Below are 27877 nucleotides of genomic sequence, written 5' to 3' on the forward strand. Positions count from 1 at the left end.
GGTAGTGAGTTTATAATAATCATTATAATTATTATGTGGTAGGGAGTTTATAATAATTATTATAATTATTATGTGGTAGTGAGTTTATAATAATTATTATAATTATTATATGGTAGTGAGTTTATAATAATCATTATAATTATTATGTGGTAGTGAGTTTATAATAATCATTATAATTATTATGTGGTAGTGAGTTTATAATAATCATCATAATTATTATGTGGTAGTGAGTTTATAATAATCATTATAATTATTATGTGGTAGTGAGTTTATAATAATCATCATAATTATTATGTGGTAGTGAGTTTATAATAATCATCATAATTATTATGTGGTAGTGAGTTTATAATAATCATCATAATTATTATGTGGTAGTGAGTTTATAATAATCATTATAATAATTTTGTGGTAGTGAGTTTATAATAATCATTATAATTATTATGTGGTAGTGAGTTTATAATAATTATTGTGGTAGTTAGTTTATAATAATCATTATAATTATTATGTGCTAGTGAGTTATAAAAGAATTATGTGGTAATGAGTTATAAAAGAATTATTATGTGGTAGTGAGTTATAAAAGAATTATTATGTGGTAGTGAGTTATAAAAGAATTATTATGTGGTAGTGAGTTATAAAATAATTATTATGTGGTAGTGAGTTATAATAAGAATTATTATGTGGTAGTGAGTTATAAAAGAATTATTATGTGGTAGTGAGTTATAAAAGAATTATTATGTGGTAGTGAGTTATAAAAAGAATTATTATGTGGTAGTGAGTTATAAAAGAATAATTATGTGGTAGTGAGTTATAAAAGGATAATTATGTGGTAGTGAGTTATAAAAGAATTATTATGTGGTAGTGAGTTATAAAAGAATTATTATGTGGCAGTGAGTTATAAAAGAATAATTATGTGGTAGTGAGTTATAAAAGAATTATTATGTGGTAGTGAGTTATAAAAGAATTATTATGTGGTAGTGAGTTATAAAAGAATTATTATGTGGTAGTGAGTTATAAAAGAATTATTATGTGGTAGTGAGTTATAAAAGAATTATTATGTGGTAGTGAGTTATAAAAAGAATTATTATGTGGTAGTGAGTTATAAAAGAATTATTATGTGGTAGTGAGTTATAATAAGAATTATTATGTGGTAGTGAGTTATAAAAGAATTATTATGTGGTAGTGAGTTATAAAAAGAATTATTATGTGGTAGTGAGTTATAAAAGAATTATTATGTGGTAGTGAGTTATAAAAGAATTATTATGTGGTAGTGAGTTATAAAAGAATTATTATGTGGTAGTGAGTTATAAAAAGAATTATTATGTGGTAGTGAGTTATAAAAGAATTATTATGTGGTAGTGAGTTATAAAAGAATTATTATGTGGTAGTGAGTTATAAAAGAATTATTATGTGGTAGTGAGTTATAAAAGAATTATTATGTGGTAGTGAGTTATAAAAGAATTATTATGTGGTAGTGAGTTATAAAAAGAATTATTATGTGGTAGTGAGTTATAAAAAGAATTATTATGTGGTAGTGAGTTATAAAAAGAATTATTATGTGGTAGTGAGTTATAAAAAGAATTATTATGTGGTAGTGAGTTATAAAAGAATTATTATGTGGTAGTGAGTTATAAAAGAATTATTATGTGGTAGTGAGTTATAAAAAGAATTATTATGTGGTAGTGAGTTATAAAAAGAATTATTATGTGGTAGTGAGTTATAAAAAGAATTATTATGTGGTAGTGAGTTATAAAAAAATTATTATGTGGTAGTGAGTTATAAAAGAATTATTATGTGGTAATGAGTTATAAAAGAATTATTATGTGGTAGTGAGTTTATAATAATTATTATAATTATTATGTGGTAGTGAGTTTATAATAATCATTATAATTATTATGTGGTAGTGAGTTTATAATAATCATTATAATTATTATGTGGTAGGGAGTTTATAATAATTATTATAATTATTATGTGGTAGTGAGTTTATAATAATTATTATAATCATTATGTGGTAGTGAGTTTATAATAATCATTATAATTATTATGTGGTAGTGAGTTTATAATAATCATTATAATTATTATGTGGTAGTGAGTTTATAATAATCATTATAATTATTATGTGGTAGTGAGTTTATAATAATCATTATAATTATTATGTGGTAGTGAGTTTATAATAATTATTATAATTATTATGTGGTAGTGAGTTTATAATAATTATTATAATTATTATGTGGTAGTGAGTTTATAATAATTATTATAATTATTATGTGGTAGTGAGTTTATAATAATCATTATAATTTTTATGTGGTAGTGAGTTTATAATAATCATTATAATTATTATGTGGTAGTGAGTTTATAATAATCATAATTATTATGCGGTAGTGAGTTTATAATAATCATTATAATTATTATGTGGTAGTGAGTTTATAATAATCATTATAATTATTATGTGGTAGTGAGTTTATAATAATCATTATAATTATTATGTGGTAGTGAGTTTATAATAATCATCATAATTATTATGTGGTAGTGAGTTTATAATAATCATCATAATTATTATGTGGTAGTGAGTTTATAATAATCATCATAATTATTATGTGGTAGTGAGTTTATAATAATCATCATAATTATTATGTGGTAGTGAGTTTATAATAATTATTGTGGTAGTGAGTTTATAATAATCATTATAATTATTATGTGGTAGTGAGTTATAAAAGAATTATGTGGTAATGAGTTATAAAAGAATTATTATGTGGTAGTGAGTTATAAAAGAATTATTATGTGGTAGTGAGTTATAAAAGAATTATTATGTGGTAGTGAGTTATAAAAGAATTATTATGTGGTAGTGAGTTATAAAAGAATTATTATGTGGTAGTGAGTTATAAAAGAATTATTATGTGGTAGTGAGTTATAAAAAGAATTATTATGTGGTAGTGAGTTATAAAAGAATAATTATGTGGTAATGAGTTATAAAAGAATAATTATGTGGTAGTGAGTTATAAAAGAATTATTATGTGGTAGTGAGTTATAAAAAGAATTATTATGTGGTAGTGAGTTATAAAAAGAATTATTATGTGGTAGTGAGTTATAAAAAGAATTATTATGTGGTAGTGAGTTATAAAAGAATTATTATGTGGTAGTGAGTTATAAAAAGAATTATTATGTGGTAGTGAGTTATAAAAAGAATTATTATGTGGTAGTGAGTTATAAAAAGAATTATTATGTGGTAGTGAGTTATAAAAGAATTATTATGTGGTAGTGAGTTATAAAAGAATTATTATGTGGTAATGAGTTATAAAAGAATTATTATGTGGTAGTGAGTTTATAATAATTATTATAATTATTATGTGGTAGTGAGTTTATAATAATCATTATAATTATTATGTGGTAAAGAGTTTATAATAATCATTATAATTATTATGTGGTAGTGAGTTTATAATAATCATTATAATTATTATGTGGTAGTGAGTTTATAATAATTATTATAATTATTATGTGGTAGTGAGTTTATAATAATTATTATAATTATTATGTGGTAGTGAGTTTATAATAATCATTATAATTATTATGTGGTAGTGATTTTATAATAATCATTATAATTATTATGTGGTAGTGAGTTTATAATAATCATTATAATTATTATGTGGTAGTGAGTTTATAATAATCATTATAATTATTATGTGGTAGTGAGTTTATAATAATCATTATAATTATTATGTGGTAGTGAGTTTATAATAATTATTATAATTATTATGTGGTAGTGAGTTTATAATAATTATTATAATTATTATGTGGTAGTGAGTTTATAATAATTATTATAATTATTATGTGGTAGTGAGTTTATAATAATCATTATAATTTTATGTGGTAGTGAGTTTATAATAATCATTATAATTATTATGTGGTAGTGAGTTTATAATAATCATAATTATTATGCGGTAGTGAGTTTATAATAATCATTATAATTATTATGTGGTAGTGAGTTTATAATAATCATTATAATTATTATGTGGTAGTGAGTTTATAATAATCATTATAATTATTATGTGGTAGTGAGTTTATAATAATCATTATAATTATTATGTGGTAGTGAGTTTATAATAATCATTATAATTATTATGTGGTAGTGAGTTTATAATAATCATCATAATTATTATGTGGTAGTGAATTTATAATAATCATCATAATTATTATGTGGTAGTGAGTTTATAATAATCATCATAATTATTATGTGGTAGTGAGTTTATAATAATCATCATAATTATTATGTGGTAGTGAGTTTATAATAATCATCATAATTATTATGTGGTAGTGAGTTTATAATAATGATCATAATTATTATGTGGTAGTGAGTTTATAATAATCATTATAATTATTTTGTGGTAGTGAGTTTATAATAATCATTATAATTATTATGTGGTAGTGAGTTTATAATAATTATTGTGGTAGTGAGTTTATAATAATCATTATAATTATTATGTGGTAGTGAGTTATAAAAGAATTATGTGGTAATGAGTTATAAAAGAATTATTATGTGGTAGTGAGTTATAAAAGAATTATGTAGTGTGGTAGTGAGTTATAAAAGAATTATTATGTGGTAGTGAGTTATAAAAGAATTATTGTGTGGTAGTGAGTTATAATAAGAATTATGATGTGGTAGTGAGTTATAAAAGAATTATTATGTGGTAGTGAGTTATAAAAGAATTATTATGTGGTAGTGAGTTATAAAAAGAATTATTATGTGGTAGTGAGTTATAAAAGAATAATTATGTGGTAGTGAGTTATAAAAGAATAATTATGTGGTAGTGAGTTATAAAAGAATTATTATGTGGTAGTAAGTTATAAAAGAATTATTATGTGGTAGTGAGTTATAAAAGAATTATTATGTGGTAGTGAGTTATAAAAGAATTATTATGTCGTAGTGAGTTATAAAAGAATTATTATGTGGTAGTGAGTTATAAAAGAATTATTATGTGGTAGTGAGTTATAAAAGAATTATTATGTGGTAGTGAGTTATAAAAGAATTATTATGTGGTAGTGAGTTATAAAAGAATTATTATGTGGTAGTGAGTTATAAAAGAATTATTATGTGGTAGTGAGTTATAAAAGAATTATTATGTGGTAGTGAGTTATAAAAGAATTATTATGTGGTAGTGAGTTATAAAAAGAATTATTATGTGGTAGTGAGTTATAAAAGAATTATTATGTGGTAGTGAGTTATAAAAAGAATTATTATGTGGTAGTGAGTTATAAAAGAATTATTATGTGGTAGTGAGTTATAAAAGAATTATTATGTGGTAGTGAGTTATAAAAAGAATTATTATGTGGTAGTGAGTTATAAAAGAATTATTATGTGGTAGTGAGTTATAAAAAGAATTATTATGTGGTAGTGAGTTATAAAAAGAATTATTATGTGGTAGTGAGTTATAAAAAGAATTATTATGTGGTAGTGAGTTATAAAAAGAATTATTATGTGGTAGTGAGTTATAAAAGAATTATTATGTGGTAGTGAGTTATAAAAGAATTATTATGTGGTAGTGAGTTATAAAAGAATTATTATGTGGTAGTGAGTTATAAAAGAATTATTATGTGGTAGTGAGTTATAAAAAGAATTATTATGTGGTAGTGAGTTATAAAAAGAATTATTATGTGGTAGTGAGTTATAAAAAGAATTATTATGTGGTAGTGAGTTATAAAAAGAATTATTATGTGGTAGTGAGTTATAAAAAGAATTATTATGTGGTAGTGAGTTATAAAAAGAATTATTATGTGGTAGTGAGTTATAAAAGAATTATTATGTGGTAGTGAGTTATAAAAGAATTATTATGTGGTAGTGAGTTATAAAAGAATTATTATGTGGTAGTGAGTTATAAAAGAATTATTATGTGGTAGTGAGTTATAAAAGAATTATTATGTGGTAGTGAGTTATAAAAGAATTATTATGTGGTAGTGAGTTATAAAAGAATTATTATGTGGTAGTGAGTTATAAAAGAATTATTATGTGGTAGTGAGTTATAATAAGAATTATTATGTGGTAGTGAGTTATAAAGAATTATTATGTGGTAGTGAGTTATAAAAGAATTATTATGTGGTAGTGAGTTATAAAAGAATTATTATGTGGTAGTGAGTTATAAAAGAATTATTATGTGGTAGTGAGTTATAAAAGAATTATTATGTGGTAGTGAGTTATAAAAGAATTATTATGTGGTAGTGAGTTATAAAAGAATTATTATGTGGTAGTGAGTTATAAAAGAATTATTATGTGGTAGTGAGTTAAAAAAGAATTATTATGTGGTAGTGAGTTAAAAAGAATTATTATGTGGTAGTGAGTTATAAAAGAATTATTATGTGGTAGTGCATTATAAAAGAATTATTATGTGGTAGTGAGTTATAAAGAAATTATTATGTGGTAGTGAGTTATAAAAGAATTATTATGTGGTAGTGAGTTATAAAAGAATTATTATGTGGTAGTGAGTTATAAAAGAGTTATTATGTGGTAGTGAGTTATAAAAAGAATTATTATGTGGTAGTGAGTTATAAAAAGAATTATTATGTGGTAGTGAGTTATAAAAAGAATTATTATGTGGTAGTGAGTTATAAAAGAATTATTATGTGGTAGTGAGTTATAAAAGAATTATTATGTGGTAGTGAGTTATAAAAAGAATTATTATGTGGTAGTGAGTTATAAAAAGAATTATTATGTGGTAGTGAGTTATAAAAGAATTATTATGTGGTAGTGAGTTATAAAAGAATTATTATGTGGTAGTGAGTTATAAAAGAATTATTATGTGGTAGTGAGTTATAAAAGAATTATTATGTGGTAGTGAGTTATAAAAGAATTATTATGTGGTAGTGAGTTATAAAAGAATTATTATGTGGTAGTGAGTTAAAAAAGAATTATTATGTGGTAGTGAGTTAAAAAAGAATTATTATGTGGTAGTGAGTTATAAAAAGAATTATTATGTGGTAGTGAGTTATAAAAAGAATTATTATGTGGTAGTGAGTTATAAAAGAATTATTATGTGGTAGTGAGTTATAAAAGAATTATTATGTGGTAGTGAGTTATAAAAGAATTATTATGTGGTAGTGAGTTATAAAAGAGTTATTATGTGGTAGTGAGTTATAAAAAGAATTATTATGTGGTAGTGAGTTATAAAAAGAATTATTATGTGGTAGTGAGTTATAAAAAGAATTATTATGTGGTAGTGAGTTATAAAAGAATTATTATGTGGTAGTGAGTTATAAAAGAATTATTATGTGGCAGTGAGTTATAAAAAGAATTATTATGTGGTAGTGAGTTATAAAAAGAATTATTATGTGGTAGTGAGTTATAAAAAGAATTATTATGTGGTAGTGAGTTATAAACAGAATTATTATGTGGTAGTGAGTTATAAAAGAATTATTATGTGGTAGTGAGTTATTAAAGAATTATTATGTGGTAATGAGTTTATAATAATTATTATAATTATTATGTGGTAGTGAGTTTATAATAATCATTATAATTATTATGTGGTAGTGAGTTTATAATAATCATTATAATTATTATGTGGTAGTGAGTTTATAATAATTATTATAATTATTATGTGGTAGTGAGTTTATAATAATCATCATAATTATTATGTGGTAGTGAGTTTATAATAATCATCATAATTATTATGTGGTAGTGAGTTTATAATAATCATCATAATTATTATGTGGTAGTGAGTTTATAATAATCATCATAATTATTATGTGGTAGTAAGTTTATAATAATCATTATAATTATTATGTGGTAGTGAGTTATAAAAGAATTATTATGTGGTAGTGAGTTATAAAAAGAATTATTATGTGGTAGTGAGTTATAAAAGAATAATTATGTGGTAGTGAGTTATAAAAGGATAATTATGTGGTAGTGAGTTATAAAAGAATTATTATGTGGTAGTGAGTTATAAAAGAATTATTATGTGGCAGTGAGTTATAAAAGAATTATTATGTGGCAGTGAGTTATAAAAGAATAATTATGTGGTAGTGAGTTATAAAAGAATTATTATGTGGTAGTGAGTTATAAAAGAATTATTATGTGGTAGTGAGTTATAAAAGAATTATTATGTGGTAGTGAGTTATAAAAGAATTATTATGTGGTAGTGAGTTATAAAAGAATTATTATGTGGTAGTGAGTTATAAAAAGAATTATTATGTGGTAGTGAGTTATAATAAGAATTATTATGTGGTAGTGAGTTATAAAAGAATTATTATGTGGTAGTGAGTTATAAAAAGAATTATTATGTGGTAGTGAGTTATAAAAGAATTATTATGTGGTAGTGAGTTATAAAAGAATTATTATGTGGTAGTGAGTTATAAAAGAATTATTATGTGGTAGTGAGTTATAAAAAGAATTATTATGTGGTAGTGAGTTATAAAAGAATTATTATGTGGTAGTGAGTTTTAAAAGAATTATTATGTGGTAGTGAGTTATAAAAGAATTATTATGTGGTAGTGAGTTTTAAAAGAATTATTATGTGGTAGTGAGTTATAAAAGAATTATTATGTGGTAGTGAGTTATAAAAAGAATTATTATGTGGTAGTGAGTTATAAAAAGAATTATTATGTGGTAGTGAGTTATAAAAAGAATTATTATGTGGTAGTGAGTTATAAAAAGAATTATTATGTGGTAGTGAGTTATAAAAAGAATTATTATGTGGTAGTGAGTTATAAAAGAATTATTATGTGGTAGTGAGTTATAAAAAGAATTATTATGTGGTAGTGAGTTATAAAAAGAATTATTATGTGGTAGTGAGTTATAAAAAGAATTATTATGTGGTAGTGAGTTATAAAAGAATTATTATGTGGTAGTGAGTTATAAAAGAATTATTATGTGGTAGTGAGTTATAAAAGAATTATTATGTGGTAATGAGTTATAAAAGAATTATTATGTGGTAGTGAGTTTATAATAATTATTATAATTATTATGTGGTAGTGAGTTTATAATAATCATTATAATTATTATGTGGTAGTGAGTTTATAATAATCATTATAATTATTATGTGGTAGTCAGTTTATAATAATTATTATAATTATTATGTGGTAGTGAGTTTATAATAATTATTATAATCATTATGTGGTAGTGAGTTTATAATAATCATTATAATTATTATGTGGTAGTGAGTTTATAATAATCATTATAATTATTATGTGGTAGTGAGTTTATAATAATCATTATAATTATTATGTGGTAGTGAGTTTATAATAATTATTATAATTATTATGTGGTAGTGAGTTTATAATAATTATTATAATTATTATGTGGTAGTGAGTTTATAATAATTATTATAATTATTATGTGGTAGTGAGTTTATAATAATCATTATAATTTTTATGTGGTAGTGAGTTTATAATAATCATTATAATTATTATGTGGTAGTGAGTTTATAATAATCATAATTATTATGCGGTAGTGAGTTTATAATAATCATTATAATTATTATGTGGTAGTGAGTTTATAATAATCATTATAATTATTATGTGGTAGTGAGTTTATAATAATCATTATAATTATTATGTGGTAGTGAGTTTATAATAATCATCATAATTATTATGTGGTAGTGAGTTTATAATAATCATCATAATTATTATGTGGTAGTGAGTTTATAATAATCATCATAATTATTATGTGGTAGTGAGTTTATAATAATCATCATAATTATTATGTGGTAGTGAGTTTATAATAATTATTGTGGTAGTGAGTTTATAATAATCATTATAATTATTATGTGGTAGTGAGTTATAAAAGAATTATGTGGTAATGAGTTATAAAAGAATTATTATGTGGTAGTGAGTTATAAAAGAATTATTATGTGGTAGTGAGTTATAAAAGAATTATTATGTGGTAGTGAGTTATAAAAGAATTATTATGTGGTAGTGAGTTATAAAAGAATTATTATGTGGTAGTGAGTTATAAAAGAATTATTATGTGGTAGTGAGTTATAAAAAGAATTATTATGTGGTAGTGAGTTATAAAAGAATAATTATGTGGTAATGAGTTATAAAAGAATAATTATGTGGTATGAGTTATAAAAGAATTATTATGTGGTAGTGAGTTATAAAAAGAATTATTATGTGGTAGTGAGTTATAAAAAGAATTATTATGTGGTAGTGAGTTATAAAAAGAATTATTATGTGGTAGTGAGTTATAAAAGAATTATTATGTGGTAGTGAGTTATAAAAAGAATTATTATGTGGTAGTGAGTTATAAAAAGAATTATTATGTGGTAGTGAGTTATAAAAAGAATTATTATGTGGTAGTGAGTTATAAAAAGAATTATTATGTGGTAGTGAGTTATAAAAGAATTATTATGTGGTAGTGAGTTATAAAAGAATTATTATGTGGTAATGAGTTATAAAAGAATTATTATGTGGTAGTGAGTTTATAATAATTATTATAATTATTATGTGGTAGTGAGTTTATAATAATCATTATAATTATTATGTGGTAGTGAGTTTATAATAATCATTATAATTATTATGTGGTAGTGAGTTTATAATAATCATTATAATTATTATGTGGTAGTGATTTTATAATAATCATTATAATTATTATGTGGTAGTGAGTTTATAATAATCATTATAATTATTATGTGGTAGTGAGTTTATAATAATCATTATAATTATTATGTGGTAGTGAGTTTATAATAATCATTATAATTATTATGTGGTAGTGAGTTTATAATAATTATTATAATTATTATGTGGTAGTGAGTTTATAATAATTATTATAATTATTATGTGGTAGTGAGTTTATAATAATTATTATAATTATTATGTGGTAGTGAGTTTATAATAATTATTATAATTATTATGTGGTAGTGAGTTTATAATAATCATTATAATTTTATGTGGTAGTGAGTTTATAATAATCATTATAATTATTATGTAGTAGTGAGTTTATAATAATCATAATTATTATGCGGTAGTGAGTTTATAATAATCATTATAATTATTATGTGGTAGTGAGTTTATAATAATCATTATAATTATTATGTGGTAGTGAGTTTATAATAATCATTATAATTATTATGTGGTAGTGAGTTTATAATAATCATTATAATTATTATGTGGTAGTGAGTTTATAATAATCATTATAATTATTATGTGGTAGTGAGTTTATAATAATCATCATAATTATTATGTGGTAGTGAATTTATAATAATCATCATAATTATTATGTGGTAGTGAGTTTATAATAATCATCATAATTATTATGTGGTAGTGAGTTTATAATAATCATCATAATTATTATGTGGTAGTGAGTTTATAATAATCATCATAATTATTATGTGGTAGTGAGTTTATAATAATGATCATAATTATTATGTGGTAGTGAGTTTATAATAATCATTATAATTATTTTGTGGTAGTGAGTTTATAATAATCATTATAATTATTATGTGGTAGTGAGTTTATAATAATTATTGTGGTAGTGAGTTTATAATAATCATTATAATTATTATGTGGTAGTGAGTTATAAAAGAATTATGTGGTAATGAGTTATAAAAGAATTATTATGTGGTAGTGAGTTATAAAAGAATTATTATGTGGTAGTGAGTTATAAAAGAATTATTATGTGGTAGTGAGTTATAAAAGAATTATTATGTGGTAGTGAGTTATAATAAGAATTATGATGTGGTAGTGAGTTATAAAAGAATTATTATGTGGTAGTGAGTTATAAAAGAATTATTATGTGGTAGTGAGTTATAAAAAGAATTATTATGTGGTAGTGAGTTATAAAAGAATAATTATGTGGTAGTGAGTTATAAAAGAATAATTATGTGGTAGTGAGTTATAAAAGAATTATTATGTGGTAGTAAGTTATAAAAGAATTATTATGTGGTAGTGAGTTATAAAAGAATTATTATGTGGTAGTGAGTTATAAAAGAATAATTATGTCGTAGTGAGTTATAAAAGAATTATTATGTGGTAGTGAGTTATAAAAGAATTATTATGTGGTAGTGAGTTATAAAAAGAATTATTATGTGGTAGTGAGTTATAAAAAGAATTATTATGTGGTAGTGAGTTATAAAAAGAATTATTATGTGGTAGTGAGTTATAAAAGAATTATTATGTGGTAGTGAGTTATAAAAAGAATTATTATGTGGTAGTGAGTTATAAAAAGAATTATTATGTGGTAGTGAGTTATAAAAAGAATTATTATGTGGTAGTGAGTTATAAAAAGAATTATTATGTGGTAGTGAGTTATAAAAGAATTATTATGTGGTAGTGAGTTATAAAAGAATTATTATGTGGTAATGAGTTATAAAAGAATTATTATGTGGTAGTGAGTTTATAATAATTATTATAATTATTATGTGGTAGTGAGTTTATAATAATCATTATAATTATTATGTGGTAGTGAGTTTATAATAATCATTATAATTATTATGTGGTAGTGAGTTTATAATAATCATTATAATTATTATGTGGTAGTGATTTTATAATAATCATTATAATTATTATGTGGTAGTGAGTTTATAATAATCATTATAATTATTATGTGGTAGTGAGTTTATAATAATCATTATAATTATTATGTGGTAGTGAGTTTATAATAATCATTATAATTATTATGTGGTAGTGAGTTTATAATAATTATTATAATTATTATGTGGTAGTGAGTTTATAATAATTATTATAATTATTATGTGGTAGTGAGTTTATAATAATTATTATAATTATTATGTGGTAGTGAGTTTATAATAATTATTATAATTATTATGTGGTAGTGAGTTTATAATAATCATTATAATTTTATGTGGTAGTGAGTTTATAATAATCATTATAATTATTATGTAGTAGTGAGTTTATAATAATCATAATTATTATGCGGTAGTGAGTTTATAATAATCATTATAATTATTGTGTGGTAGTGAGTTTATAATAATCATTATAATTATTATGTGGTAGTGAGTTTATAATAATCATTATAATTATTATGTGGTAGTGAGTTTATAATAATCATTATAATTATTATGTGGTAGTGAGTTTATAATAATCATTATAATTATTATGTGGTAGTGAGTTTATAATAATCATCATAATTATTATGTGGTAGTGAATTTATAATAATCATCATAATTATTATGTGGTAGTGAGTTTATAATAATCATCATAATTATTATGTGGTAGTGAGTTTATAATAATCATCATAATTATTATGTGGTAGTGAGTTTATAATAATCATCATAATTATTATGTGGTAGTGAGTTTATAATAATGATCATAATTATTATGTGGTAGTGAGTTTATAATAATCATTATAATTATTTTGTGGTAGTGAGTTTATAATAATCATTATAATTATTATGTGGTAGTGAGTTTATAATAATTATTGTGGTAGTGAGTTTATAATAATCATTATAATTATTATGTGGTAGTGAGTTATAAAAGAATTATGTGGTAATGAGTTATAAAAGAATTATTATGTGGTAGTGAGTTATAAAAGAATTATTATGTGGTAGTGAGTTATAAAAGAATTATTATGTGGTAGTGAGTTATAAAAGAATTATTATGTGGTAGTGAGTTATAATAAGAATTATGATGTGGTAGTGAGTTATAAAAGAATTATTATGTGGTAGTGAGTTATAAAAGAATTATTATGTGGTAGTGAGTTATAAAAAGAATTATTATGTGGTAGTGAGTTATAAAAGAATAATTATGTGGTAGTGAGTTATAAAAGAATAATTATGTGGTAGTGAGTTATAAAAGAATTATTATGTGGTAGTAAGTTATAAAAGAATTATTATGTGGTAGTGAGTTATAAAAGAATTATTATGTGGTAGTGAGTTATAAAAGAATAATTATGTCGTAGTGAGTTATAAAAGAATTATTATGTGGTAGTGAGTTATAAAAGAATTATTATGTGGTAGTGAGTTATAAAAGAATTATTATGTGGTAGTGAGTTATAAAAGAATTATTATATGGTAGTGAGTTATAAAAGAATTATTATGTGGTAGTGAGTTATAAAAGAATTATTATGTGGTAGTGAGTTATAAAAAGAATTATTATGTGGTAGTGAGTTATAAAAGAATTATTATGTGGTAGTGAGTTATAATAAGAATTATTATGTGGTAGTGAGTTATAAAAGAATTATTATGTGGTAGTGAGTTATAAAAAGAATTATTATGTGGTAGTGAGTTATAAAAGAATTATTATGTGGTAGTGAGTTATAATAAGAATTATTATGTGGTAGTGAGTTATAAAAGAATTATTATGTGGTAGTGAGTTATAAAAAGAATTATTATGTGGTAGTGAGTTATAAAAGAATTATTATGTGGTAGTGAGTTATAAAAGAATTATTATGTGGTAGTGAGTTATAAAAAGAATTATTATGTGGTAGTGAGTTATAAAAAGAATTATTATGTGGTAGTGAGTTATAAAAGAATTATTATGTGGTAGTGAGTTATAAAAGAATTATTATGTGGTAGTGAGTTATAAAAGAATTATTATGTGGTAGTGAGTTATAAAAGAATTATTATGTGGTAGTGAGTTATAAAAGAATTATTATGTGGTAGTGAGTTATAAAAAGAATTATTATGTGGTAGTGAGTTATAAAAAGAATTATTATGTGGTAGTGAGTTATAAAAAGAATTATTATGTGGTAGTGAGTTATAAAAAGAATTATTATGTGGTAGTGAGTTATAAAAAGAATTATTATGTGGTAGTGAGTTATAAAAGAATTATTATGTGGTAGTGAGTTATAAAAAGAATTATTATGTGGTAGTGAGTTATAAAAGAATTATTATGTGGTAGTGAGTTATAAAAGAATTATTATGTGGTAGTGAGTTATAAAAGAATTATTATGTGGTAGTGAGTTATAAAAAGAATTATTATGTGGTAGTGAGTTATAAAAGAATTATTATGTGGTAGTGAGTTATAAAAGAATTATTATGTGGTAGTGAGTTATAAAAGAATTATTATGTTGTAGTGAGTTATAATAAGAATTATTATGTGGTAGTGAGTTATAAAAGAATTATTATGTGGTAATGAGTTATAAAAAGAATTACTATGTGGTAGTGAGTTATAAAAGAATTATTATGTGGTAGTGAGTTATAAAAGAATTATTATGTGGTAGTGAGTTATAAAAGAATTATTATGTGGTAGTGAGTTATAAAAGAATTATTATGTGGTAGTGAGTTATAAAAGAATTATAATGTGGTAGTGAGTTAAAAAAGAATTATTATGTGGTAGTGAGTTAAAAAAAGAATTATTATGTGGTAGTGAGTTATAAAAGAATTATTATGTGGTAGTGCATTATAAAAGAATTATTATGTGGTAGTGAGTTATAAAAGAATTATTATGTGGTAGTGAGTTATAAAAGAATTATTATGTGGTAGTGAGTTATAAAAGAATTATTATGTGGTAGTGAGTTATAAAAGAGTTATTATGTGGTAGTGAGTTATAAAAAGAATTATTATGTGGTAGTGAGTTATAAAAAGAATTATTATGTGGTAGTGAGTTATAAAAAGAATTATTATGTGGTAGTGAGTTATAAAAGAATTATTATGTGGGAGTGAGTTATAAAAGAATTATTATGTGGTAGTGAGTTATAAAAAGAATTATTATGTGGTAGTGAGTTATAAAAAGAATTATTATGTGGTAGTGAGTTATAAAAGAATTATTATGTGGTAGTGAGTTATAAAAGAATTATTATGTGGTAGTGAGTTATAAAAGAATTATTATGTGGTAGTGAGTTATAAAAGAATTATTATGTGGTAGTGAGTTATAAAAGAATTATTATGTGGTAGTGAGTTATAAAAGAATTATTATGGGGTAGTGAGTTAAAAAAGAATTATTATGTGGTAGTGAGTTAAAAAAGAATTATTATGTGGTAGTGAGTTATAAAAAGAATTATTATGTGGTAGTGAGTTATAAAAAGAATTATTATGTGGTAGTGAGTTATAAAAGAATTATTATGTGGTAGTGAGTTATAAAAGAATTATTATGTGGTAGTGAGTTATAAAAGAATTATTATGTGGTAGTGAGTTATAAAAGAGTTATTATGTGGTAGTGAGTTATAAAAAGAATTATTATGTGGTAGTGAGTTATAAAAAGAATTATTATGTGGTAGTGAGTTATAAAAAGAATTATTATGTGGTAGTGAGTTATAAAAGAATTATTATGTGGTAGTGAGTTATAAAAGAATTATTATGTGGCAGTGAGTTATAAAAAGAATTATTATGTGGTAGTGAGTTATAAAAAGAATTATTATGTGGTAGTGAGTTATAAAAAGAATTATTATGTGGTAGTGAGTTATAAACAGAATTATTATGTGGTAGTGAGTTATAAAAGAATTATTATGTGGTAGTGAGTTATTAAAGAATTATTATGTGGTAATGAGTTTATAATAATTATTATAATTATTATGTGGTAGTGAGTTTATAATAATCATTATAATTATTATGTGGTAGTGAGTTTATAATAATCATTATAATTATTATGTGGTAGTGAGTTTATAATAAATATTATAATTATTATGTGGTAGTGAGTTTATAATAATCATCATAATTATTATGTGGTAGTGAGTTTATAATAATCATCATAATTATTATGTGGTAGTGAGTTTATAATAATCATCATAATTATTATGTGGTAGTGAGTTTATAATAATCATCATAATTATTATGTGGTAGTAAGTTTATAATAATCATTATAATTATTTTGTGGTAGTGAGTTTATAATAATCATTATAATTATTATGTGGTAGTGAGTTATAAAAGAATTATTATGTGGTAGTGAGTTATAAAAGAATTATTATGTGGTAGTGAGTTATAAAAGAATTATTATGTGGTAGTGAGTTATAAAAGAACTATTATGTGGTAGTGAGTTATAAAAAGAATTATTATGTGGTAGTGAGTTATAAAAAGAATTATTATGTGGTAGTGAGTTATAAAAGAATTATTATGTGGTAGTGAGTTATAAAAGAATTATTATGTGGTAATGAGTTATAAAAGAATTATTATGTGGTAGTGAGTTTATAATAATTATTATAATTATTATGTGGTAGTGAGTTTATAATAATCATTATAATTATTATGTGGTAGTGAGTTTATAATAATCATTATAATTATTATGTGGTAGTGAGTTTATAATAATTGTTTTAATTATTATGTGGTAGTGAGTTTATAATAATTATTATAATTATTATGTGGTAGTGAGTGTATAATAATCATTATAATTATTATGTGGTGGTGAGTTTATAATAATCATTATAATTATTATGTGGTGGTGAGTTTATAATAATCATTATAATTATTATGTGGTAGTGAGTTTATAATAATCATTATAATTATTACGTGGTAGTGAGTTTATAATAATCATTATAATTATTATGTGGTAGTAAGTTTATAATAATTATTATAATTATTATGTGGTAGTGAGTTTATAATAATTATTATAATTATTATGTGGTAGTGAGTTTATAATAATTATTATAATTATTATGTGGTAGTGAGTTTATAATAATCATTATAATTTTTATGTGGTAGTGAGTTTATAATAATCATTATAATTATTATGTGGTAGTGAGTTTATAATAATGATAATTATTATGCGGTAGTGAGTTTATAATAATCATTATAATTATTATGTGGTAGTGAGTTTATAATAATCATTATAATTATTATGTGGTAGTGAGTTTATAATAATCATTATAATTATTATATGGTAGTGAGTTTATAATAATTATTATAATTATTATGTGGTAGTGAGTGTATAATAATCATTATAATTATTATGTGGTAGTGAGTTTATAATAATCATTATAATTATTATGTGGTAGTGAGTTTATAATAATCATTATAATTATTATGTGGTAGTGAGTTTATAATAATCATTATAATTATTATGTGGTAGTGAGTTTATAATAATTATTATAATTATTATATGGTAGTGAGTTTATAATAATCATTATAATTATTATGTGGTAGTGAGTTTATAATAATCATTATAATTATTATGTGGTAGTGAGTTTATAATAATCATTATAATTATTATGTGGTAGTGAGTGTATAATAATCATCATAATTATTATGTGGTAGTGAGTTTATAATAATCATCATAATTATTATGTGGTAGTGAGTTTATAATAATCATCATAATTATTATGTGGTAGTGAGTTTATAATAATCATTATAATTATTATGTGGTAGTTAGTTTATAATACTCATCATAATTATTATGTGGTAGTGAGTTTATAATAATCATCATAATTATTATGTGGTAGTGAGTTTATAATAATCATCATAATTATTATGTGGTAGTGAGTTTATAATAATCATCATAATTATTATGTGGTAGTGAGTGTATAATAATCATTATAATTATTTTGTGGTAGTGAGTTTATAATAATCATTATAATTATTATGTGGTAGTGAGTTTATAATAATTATTGTGGTAGGTAGTTTATAATAATCATTTTAATTATTATGTGGTAGTGAGTTATAAAAGAATTATGTGGTAATTACTTATAAAAGAATTATTATGTGGTAGTGAGTTATAAAAGAATTATTATGTGGTAGTGAGTTATAAAAGAATTATTATGTGGTAGTGAGTTATAAAAGAATTGTTATGTGGTAGTGAGTTATAATAAGAATTATTATGTGGTAGTGAGTTATAAAAGAATTATTATGTGGGAGTGAGTAATAAAAGAATTATTATGTGGTAGCGAGTTATAAAAAGAATTATTATGTGGTAGTGAGTTATAAAAGAATAATTATGTGGTAGTGAGTTATAAAAGAATAATTATGTGGTAGTGAGTTATAAAAGAATTATTATGTGGTAGTGAGTTATAAAAGAATTATTATGTGGTAGTGAGTTATAAAAGAATTATTATGTGGTAGTTAGTTATAAAAGAATTATTATGTGGTAATGAGTTATAAAAGAATTATTATGTGGTAGTGAGTTATAAAAGAATTGTTATTATTATAATTATTCTTTTATAACTCACTACCACATAATTATTCTCTTATAACTCACTACCACATAATTATTCTTTTATAACTCACTACCACATAATTATTCTTTTTATAACTCGTTACCACATAATAATTCTTTTATAACTCACTACCACATAATAATTCTTATTATAACTCACTACCACATAATAATTCTTTTATAACTCACTACCACATAATAATTCTTTTATAACTCACTACCACATAATAATTCTTTTATAACTCACTACCACATAATAATTCTTTTATAACTCATTACCACATAATTCTTTTATAACTCACTACCACAAAATAATTATAATGATTATTATAAACTCACTACCACAATAATTATTATAAACTCACTACCACATAATAATTATAATGAATATTATAAACTCACTACCACAAAATAATTATAATGATTATTATAAACTCACTACCACATAATAATTATGATGATTATTATAAACTCACTACCACATAATAATTATAATGATTATTATAAACTCACTACCACATAATAATTATAATAATTATTATAAACTCACTACCACATAATAATTATAATGATTATTATAAACTCACTACCACATAATAATTATAATGATTATTATAAACTCACTACAACATAATAATTATAATGATTATTATAAACTCACTACCACATAATAATTATAATAATTATTATAAACTCACTACCATATAATAATTATAATGATTATTATAAACTCACTACCACATAATAATTATAATGATTATTATAAAGTCACTACCACATAATAATTATAATGATTATTATAAACTCACTACCGCATAATAATTATGATTATTATAAACTCACTATTAAGAATTATTATGTGGTAGTGAGTTATAAAAGAATTATTATGTGGTAACGAGTTATAAAAAGAATAATTATGTGGTAGTGAGTTATAAAAGAATAATTATGTGGTAGTGAATTATAAAAAGAATTATTATGTGGTAGTGAGTTATAAAAGAATTATTATGTTGTAGTGAGTTATAAAAGAATAATTATGTGGTAGTGAGTTATAAAAGAATAATTATGTGGTAGTGAGTTATAAAAGAATTATTATGTGGTAGTGAGTTATAAAAGAATTATTATGTGGTAGTGAGTTATAAAAGAATAATTATGTGGTAGTGAGTTATAAAAGAATTATTATGTGGTAGTGAGTTATAAAAGAATTATTATGTGGTAGTGAGTTATAAAAGAATTATTATGTGGTAGTGAGTTATAAAAGAATTATTATGTGGTAGTGAGTTATAAAAAGAATTATTATGTGGTAGTGAGTTATAAAAAGAATTATTATGTGGTAGTGAGTTATAAAAAGAATTATTATGTGGTAGTGAGTTATAAAAGAAGTATTATGTGGTAGTGAGTTATAAAAGAATTATTATGTGGTAGTGAGTTATAAAAGAATTATTATGTGGTAGTGAGTTATAAAAAGAATTAATCTGTGGTAGTGAGTTATAAAAGAATTATTATGTGGTAGTGAGTTATAAAAGAATTATTATGTGGTAATGAGTTATAAAAGAATTATTATGTGGTAGTGAGTTATAAAAGAATTATTATGTGGTAGTGAGTTATAAAAGAATTATTATGTGGTAGTGAGTTATAAAAGAATCATTATGTGGTAGTGAGTTATAAAAGAATCATTATGTGGTAGTGAGTTATAATAAGAATTATTGTGTGGTAGTGAGTTATAAAAGAATTATTATGTGGTAGTGAGTTATAAAAGAATTATTATGTGGTAGTGAGTTATAAAAGAATTATTATGTGGTAGTGAGTTATAAAAGAATTATTATGTGGTAGTGAGTTATAAAAGAATTATTATGTGGTAGTGAGTTATAAAAGAATTATTATGTGGTAGTGAGTTATAAAAGAATTATTATGTGGTAGTGAGTTATAAAAGAATTATTATGTGGTAATGAGTTATAAAAGAATTATTATGTGGTAGTGAGTTATAAAAGAATTATTATGTGGTAGTGAGTTATAAAAGAATTATTATGTGGTAGTGAGTTATAAAAGAATTATTATATGGTAGTGAGTTATAATAAGAATTATTGTGTGGTAGTGAGTTATAAAAGAATTATTATGTGGTAGTGAGTTATAAAAGCATTATTATGTGGTAGTGAGTTATAAAAGAATTATTATGTGGTAGTGAGTTATAATAAGAATTATTATGTGGTAGTGAGTTATAAAAAATTATTATGTAGTAGTGAGTTATAAAAAGAATTATTATGTGGTAGTGAGTTAATTTTGTGATGTTGCTTTTTCTCTCAGCTGAACGTCAACCATAAATGGACTCTCTTTCCGTGAGAATATGACAAATCGTCCTCGTAACTTCAACAAAAACTTCATTTGATTTCATTAAATTATATTAAAAAGCTACCCGCATCGTCATTTTTCTCCTCTTCTTTCTTTTAGATCCCTGAACCTCCCAAGCGTGATCGTATTGCCTTCGAACTTGCCGAAAAAGCTAGCAAGGCGCACCGTACCAAAAAACAAGATGCCTTGAAACGAGTCACGTCAAATTTTACCAGGTAAGAAATTCTTGCTTCTCTAAAGTCTATACATTATTTAATTGGATTCATTATTCATTATTGAGATGAGTAATTATTTATTAATTTATTTATTGCGGACTATTTTTCTCATCTTCCTTAGTTGTTTCACGACGTTTCGGCTAATTATTCCTCTGGCCTTCGTATAGGAACTCCAGATCTCCTAACTGCATTCTCAGCAATTACTGCCATCCATAGTTGTTTTCGTCCCACCACGCTTTGGCCAACTAAGCCTCTGGAGGACTTTGGGTAGGATTGAAACCGCTATCTTCAGATAATTCTTACCTGGAACCATAGAGATTCAACATCTCTATGACATAGGCCCAGAAGGGCAGTCAACGTTGGATTTTTTTGGTTTTATAAATCGAAGTATTCATTCTTATCTGGTCCGAATGGTATCATTTTTTTTTTTTTGTTGGAATTCTTTGAGATGAGTAATTTGAATATTTTATTTATGTATTTACGGATTGCTATTGTTGTTGTCTCACCACGGTTAGGCACAGCGTCCTGCCGCCAAACACAGTCTGCTTTGTTTTCATCACTCTGATCTCACTCGTTGACATTTTCAGGATGCTGGCAATGGTCCTGTTGTCATAAATTGAGTTGGTAAAGAACATGAGTTGTACAGCGGCGCATCTCCAATCTCACTCGTTGAACATTGTGTCACTTTCAGACATGATAGAAGGCTCCTATCACCACTCTTGGGATTTGTACACAACTGGCCAACTAGTAGATGGTTTGCAACAAAAAAAAAAAAAAAGCAAAGAAAAAGAAAACTGATTTTCATCAAACGGAAATGGAATCACGTCGTCTTTTGTAGGGCAACAATTTTATCGTTGAACTCTGAATCTCCTGACTGCATTCACTGCCTTCCATAGTTGTTGTCGTGTTGTCGTCTCACCACATTTTTGGCCAAGTAAGTCTCTGGCCAGCTTTGGGTAGGATTGAAACCGCTATCTTAATTCTTACCTGGAACCATAGAGATTCAATATCTCTATCCACTGCACAAGGCGATCAAGGTTGAATTTTTTGGCTACTTGGCCAAAACGTGGTGAGACGACAACTATGGATGGCAGTAATTGCTGAGAATGCAGTTAGGAGATTCGGAGTTCCTATCCCGTCACGGTTACCACCTGACGAAGGCCAGAGGAATAGTTTGCCGAAACGTCGTGCAACAACAACAACAACTAAGAAAGATAAGGATAATAGTCCGCAATAAAATTAATTCTCTAAAGTTATTTATAATTCATGAAAACTAATCAAAAAACAATTGAAATTTAAGGTTTGCATAATACAATTTACATGTGATATAGTATCTTTTAAAGTATCTTTAATATTTATTTATTTACTAGCCAGCAGCCCGGTGTTGCCCGGTCGTACAATCCACTTAAACATGATATTTTAACTCATGCAGATTGCGTATGTATTAATATAGAATCGATCCTTATTGATTATTATATTAATTATTGATTATTATATATTATGAGGAATAATTTGCCCGGTGAACTAATTTACAAAAAATAAAAAATAAAAAAAATAATAATGTTGTTCATCAAATTCTGTGTTTGTTTACAATATGCTGTCAGCTAAAGAAATAATTTGCTGAAATATTATCTCCCTTGGCTGGGGTAACTTATTAGGTTGGTGCAAAAATAATATTGTTTCTTATCGGGTATATATTAAGAAAGAGATACGTTTTAAAAAAAGCGACATTATTTTTGCACCAACCTAATATTAGAGAGAAAAGCTATTTTTAAGATCACATCAAATTTTACGAGGTAACAAATTCAGGCTTCTTTAAAGTCGTTTATAATTCACGGACACTGATCAAACGGCTGAGCTTATCTTTTGCGAATTTCACACAAAAGTAATTTATATTTCTGGCAGTGTTCTTAGATATGTTTTATACAGAAATTCATCTGAAAATTATCGAAAATCAAAAAAATCTGATCTTAAAAATACCTTTTCTCTCTTTTTTATCTATAGATAAAAAAGAGGGGAATATTTTGTGTTACACTGTCAAGGGAGATAATAAAATTTAAGCAAATTATTTCTTCTTAAAAAAAAAAGCAGATTTATTATAATCTGAAGATATAGCTCACTAGTAGATCATTCGACTACAGATTAAATGCTCTCCTGTTCAAGCCCAGGTGTAACTCACCATTTTATTTTTTTTCTTATTAATGAGTTCAATTTATGATAAAAAAAAGAGGTACCATTTAAAATCAATGCAAATCATTTCATCATTCGCATAGTTTAAAACTAAACATTAATCAGAAGTTACTTTTCCAGGGCATTCATCGTCAAGCCCAAATATCAGCTGACATGATATTGTAAACAAACACAGACGGAATTTGATGATTTACAATATCATCATTATTTTTTAAATTTTTTTGCGAATTAATCCACCGGCCAAATTATTCCTCGTAATCTATATATCTATAAAAATGAACGTGTCTGTGTGTGTACATTTCCCTACGCAATAACTCTATCAATTTTCAGTCTACAGACTCGAAATTTGATATACAGGATACTGAGATTTGAGAAAATATATGTGATCGGGGTTCGGCCAGAAATTTGGCTGTTAAGTAGTTAAAGTTCAACGTTTGACCTTTGAGAACGCTACCAAACTCCTCCGACAATTTTGGGTCTAAGCACTTGAAATTTTAGATATAGGTTCCTTGGACATGGATCTAATCTAATAACTTGATTTGAGCCCAAAACAATAAATGTTAAGGGGTCATAATAGGGGTCAAATTAAAAAAATTTCCCTTTTTTTTTTTGCTCAGCATACACCTCCAAACACCCAGGCAATGCCGGGCACCCATGCTAGTATATAATAATCAACAGAGGATTAATTTTATAATATGTATGCAATCTGCATAAATTAAAATATCATGTTTAAGCATATTGTATGACCAGAATGCAAAAAAAAAAAAAAAAAAACTAAATTTTCAAGTCTTATAAAATTCTTTGCAGTTAAGAAAAAATAAAATTAAGAAATTTACATTCGGGGTTCGAACCTACAGACCATGTCATGCAAAAAAAAAAAAAACACGCTATCAACCCTTACCCACAGTAGAATGTTGCTAATTAACGACATGGAAAAAATGGCTTTAGTGATGATGAATTAAAATAACGGTTTCAATTATCGGGGGTATTTTGAGACAAAACTTAACTAAGATCACTCCCAGACTTATACACTAAAGTTCTGTAACTTTTAAAGAAAATCTGTTCAGCCATTTCGGAGTTTATAAGGAACGAAGTCACACACACGCACACACAGACAAAGTTGCATTTATATAATTGTAGAGATATATAATATGTGTTGGAAGATGTTTCGTCGGGGACGCCAAATTATCTATCACCATCTAGAAAACAGGGGAGGTAATGCAGTAATGAAATGTCTCGAAAAATATGCCGGAATGCCTCCTTTTTTTTTTTTCTTGATAAATTGCTAAAAAATATGTTTAAGCATGTTGAACGACCAGAATGCAAAAAAAAATAAAAAATAAAACGTAAATTTTCAAGTCTTATAAAATTCTTCGCAGTTAATAAAAAAAAAATTAAGAAATTCACATTGCGGGGTTTGAACCTACAGACCACGTCATGCAAAAAAAAAAAAAAAAAAATGCTATCAAATTACCCACAGTAGAATTTTCACAGCCCGTTGTTCTATCATTGTTGCTGAGCGACAACATAGAAAGAAATGGTTTTACTGATGATAGTTGTGTGTATATATATATATATATATATATATATATATATATATATATATAGTCATCCACATCCACATATATATATATTACGTTGTATAACGATGTTTTGTCATCTAAAAAGTGAATATTTTAAGTGGGTTTCGTAAGCTCATTTGTTTGCTTTCTCGGTTCAAAGGGTTTTTTTTTATTTTTGGAGACGAAAATCTGGCTGCCAAGGGGTCAAAGTTGAAAGAGTTAGTTAACTTTTGAAGAGTCTACCAAACTCCTCCGCCAATTTTGGGTTTTAAACACTTGAAATTTTAAATGTAGGTTTCCTGGACATGAATCGAACTTTTTAATATATACATGCATACACACATAAAGTTATTAATAGTACGTAGGGCCAGACCAAAGCCAGGCTGAACTGCTAGAATGTGTATATATATATATATATATATATATATATATATATATATGTGTGTGTATGTGTGTTAGGTCAATTAATGGGAAAAACGGAACTGACGTGAACACTAAAATACTGCAATTAAAAGTCAAATATGAACAGGTAAAATTATACACTAAAGTTCTGTAACTTTTAAAGAAATTTCAGCCATTTCGGAGTTTATAAGGAACGAACTCACACACAAACACAAAGTTGCATTTATATAATTGTAGAGATACGTAATATGTGTTGGAAGATGTTTCGTCGGAGACACTAAATCATCCATCACCATCTAGAAAACAGGGGAGGTAAATGCAATAATGAAATGTCTCGAAAAATATGCCGGAATGCCTCCTTTTTTTTTTTCTTTTCTTGATAAATTGATGAAAAATATTAAAATGTTGACCCTTATTATTTTTGTCTTTCAGCCCTTTATCCATGTCCCCTCGCTTTGGTATGAGTGCAACGGATAAATTAAACCACATGTCCCCAGCTGCCCAACGTCTTGCGAGCCACAGCCTACGCATCAAGAGCAACACAGACAAAGCTTTAAGAGCCAGTTACAGTCCAACCCCACGACACGCACAAAAATCGCCGTCTTTTCTCAGACCCGATTCAAAATCTCCAGGCAGTTGTTCGTTTCGAAGTGGAGCTAGCAGTCCCCGGACTGGTACGCCTGGTAGTGCAATTGGAATTAGGACGCCAGAGAGGCGTACAAGTGAACGGACATTATCTAAAGACTCGAACGCTGGTGTTGATTCGAACACTGGTAACGAGATGACCGATTTCCCTTCACTCACAGACAATTTGTTGAATCTTCCTCTTCGGAATAAAGCTGTTGATTTTTTTTGAAAGGCCATCGAATTCTTGAATTGTTTGGGGGGAAAAAAAAAATTTTTTTTTTTTTTTTAATTTTTAAAGTTTTTTTCTGAACTTTTGAGATGTCCAAGTTTTATATAGTTATTATTTTATTATAGTTATTTCAACTAATCCCCCCTCACTCTCCACCAAATAAAAACAAAATTTTTTTTTTTTTTTTAATTTTTAAAGTTTTTTTCTGAACTTTTGAGATGTCCAAGTTTTATATAGTTATTATTTTATTATAGTTATTTCAACTAATCCCCCCTCACTCTCCACCAAATAAAAACAAAAATTTTTTTTTTTTTTTAATTTTTAAAGTTTTTTTCTGAACTTTTGAGATGTCCAAGTTTTATATAGTTATTATTTTATTATAGTTATTTCAACTAATCCCCCCTCACTCTCCACCAAATAAAAACAAAAATTTTTTTTTTTTTTTAATTTTTAAAGTTTTTTTCTGAACTTTTGAGATGTCCAAGTTTTATATAGTTATTATTTTATTATAGTTATTTCAACTAATCCCCCCTCACTCTCCACCAAATAAAAACAAAAATTTTTTTTTTTTTTTAATTTTTAAAGTTTTTTTCTGAACTTTTGAGATGTCCAAGTTTTATATAGTTATTATTTTATTATAGTTATTTCAACTAATCCCCCCTCACTCTCCACCAAATAAAAACAAAAATTTTTTTTTTTTTTTAATTTTTAAAGTTTTTTTCTGAACTTTTGAGATGTCCAAGTTTTATATAGTTATTATTTTATTATAGTTATTTCAACTAATCCCCCCTCACTCTCCACCAAATAAAAACAAAAATTTTTTTTTTTTTTTAATTTTTAAAGTTTTTTTCTGAACTTTTGAGATGTCCAAGTTTTATATAGTTATTATTTTATTATAGTTATTTCAACTAATCCCCCCTCACTCTCCACCAAATAAAAACAAAAATTTTTTTTTTTTTTTAATTTTTAAAGTTTTTTTCTGAACTTTTGAGATGTCCAAGTTTTATATAGTTATTATTTTATTATAGTTATTTCAACTAATCCCCCCTCACTCTCCACCAAATAAAAACAAAATTTTTTTTTTTTTTTTAATTTTTAAAGTTTTTTTCTGAACTTTTGAGATGTCCAAGTTTTATATAGTTATTATTTTATTATAGTTATTTCAACTAATCCCCCCTCACTCTCCACCAAATAAAAACAAAAATTTTTTTTTTTTTTTAATTTTTAAAGTTTTTTTCTGAACTTTTGAGATGTCCAAGTTTTATATAGTTATTATTTTATTATAGTTATTTCAACTAATCCCCCCTCACTCTCCACCAAATAAAAACAAAATTTTTTTTTTTTTT

The 27877-nt window shown here is 24.4% G+C and overlaps 1 protein-coding gene across 2 annotated transcripts in view; it reads left to right on the forward strand.

The window, feature by feature from the left end:
- Positions 1-26538, forward strand: part of LOC145269119 (splicing factor ESS-2 homolog) — a 75122-nt gene extending 48584 nt beyond the window's left edge. For both annotated transcript variants that reach the window (XM_080124717.1, XM_080124715.1), the window contains exons 7-8: positions 21406-21521; positions 26108-26538. In XM_080124717.1, the coding sequence (XP_079980843.1) occupies positions 21406-21521; positions 26108-26531 (540 nt within the window). In that variant the 3' untranslated portion in view covers positions 26532-26538. The remainder of the gene's footprint in view (positions 1-21405; positions 21522-26107) is intronic.
- Positions 26539-27877: the final 1339 nt, after the last annotated feature.

The sequence above is a fragment of the Euprymna scolopes genome, chromosome 45, assembly GCF_053919585.1.
Source record: "Euprymna scolopes isolate OS-2025 chromosome 45, ASM5391958v1, whole genome shotgun sequence".
Lineage (NCBI taxonomy): Eukaryota > Metazoa > Mollusca > Cephalopoda > Sepiida > Sepiolidae > Euprymna > Euprymna scolopes.